At 39.3% G+C, this 466-nt stretch overlaps 1 protein-coding gene across 2 annotated transcripts in view; it reads right to left on the minus strand.

The window, feature by feature from the left end:
* Positions 1-466, minus strand: part of LOC119269535 — a 2,650-nt gene that overhangs the window by 1,292 nt on the left and 892 nt on the right. The window contains exon 2 of one of the 2 annotated variants that reach the window (XR_005133635.1): positions 82-317. Coding sequence is in view for 1 of the 2 variants with exons in the window: in XM_037551393.1 (XP_037407290.1) it covers positions 200-317 (118 nt within the window). In the remaining variant the exon portion in view is untranslated. Of the gene's footprint in view, positions 1-6; positions 318-466 lie in introns of those variants that run through there. The other variant, XM_037551393.1, reaches the window with a different exon arrangement.

The following is a 466-nucleotide window of genomic DNA, read 5'->3' on the forward strand; positions in this document are numbered from 1 at the left end:
AAACATATTCAGTTAACTCCACTACGAACTTTCTCATAGTGAGCTGGAAAGATATTTAAAATGCTCAAAGATCTGTCATACCGCACACCCACAGACTATCTTTTGCATGCATTTTGTCTGGTCCACATTTAGCCTGCTCTTCCCTTACCTAATACCGAATCCTTTCGCCCACGAATATAAATTGTAAAAATCGTACGCCTCACCAAGTGTGTCGAAACTTGTTCCTATCTTTGCACAATGACAAAGTCTCCTGTTTTTTCTGCAAATCGCCGGACTGATCTCTCCAGGGCTGAGATCCTGTGAGGGCAAGGAGCACTCTGGAAGCCATGCAAATTATTAGCACATAATCATCAGGTTTTACAGTTTAACTAAGCTATAAACTACTGTTGCTCACAAACAAAAAAATGCATCATGTTTGCAACACAATTTAGCGAAATCTATTATTCCAGTACTCTTGTGTTTATTT

The sequence above is a fragment of the Triticum dicoccoides genome, chromosome 3A (assembly GCF_002162155.2).
Source record: "Triticum dicoccoides isolate Atlit2015 ecotype Zavitan chromosome 3A, WEW_v2.0, whole genome shotgun sequence".
NCBI lineage: Eukaryota > Viridiplantae > Streptophyta > Magnoliopsida > Poales > Poaceae > Triticum > Triticum dicoccoides.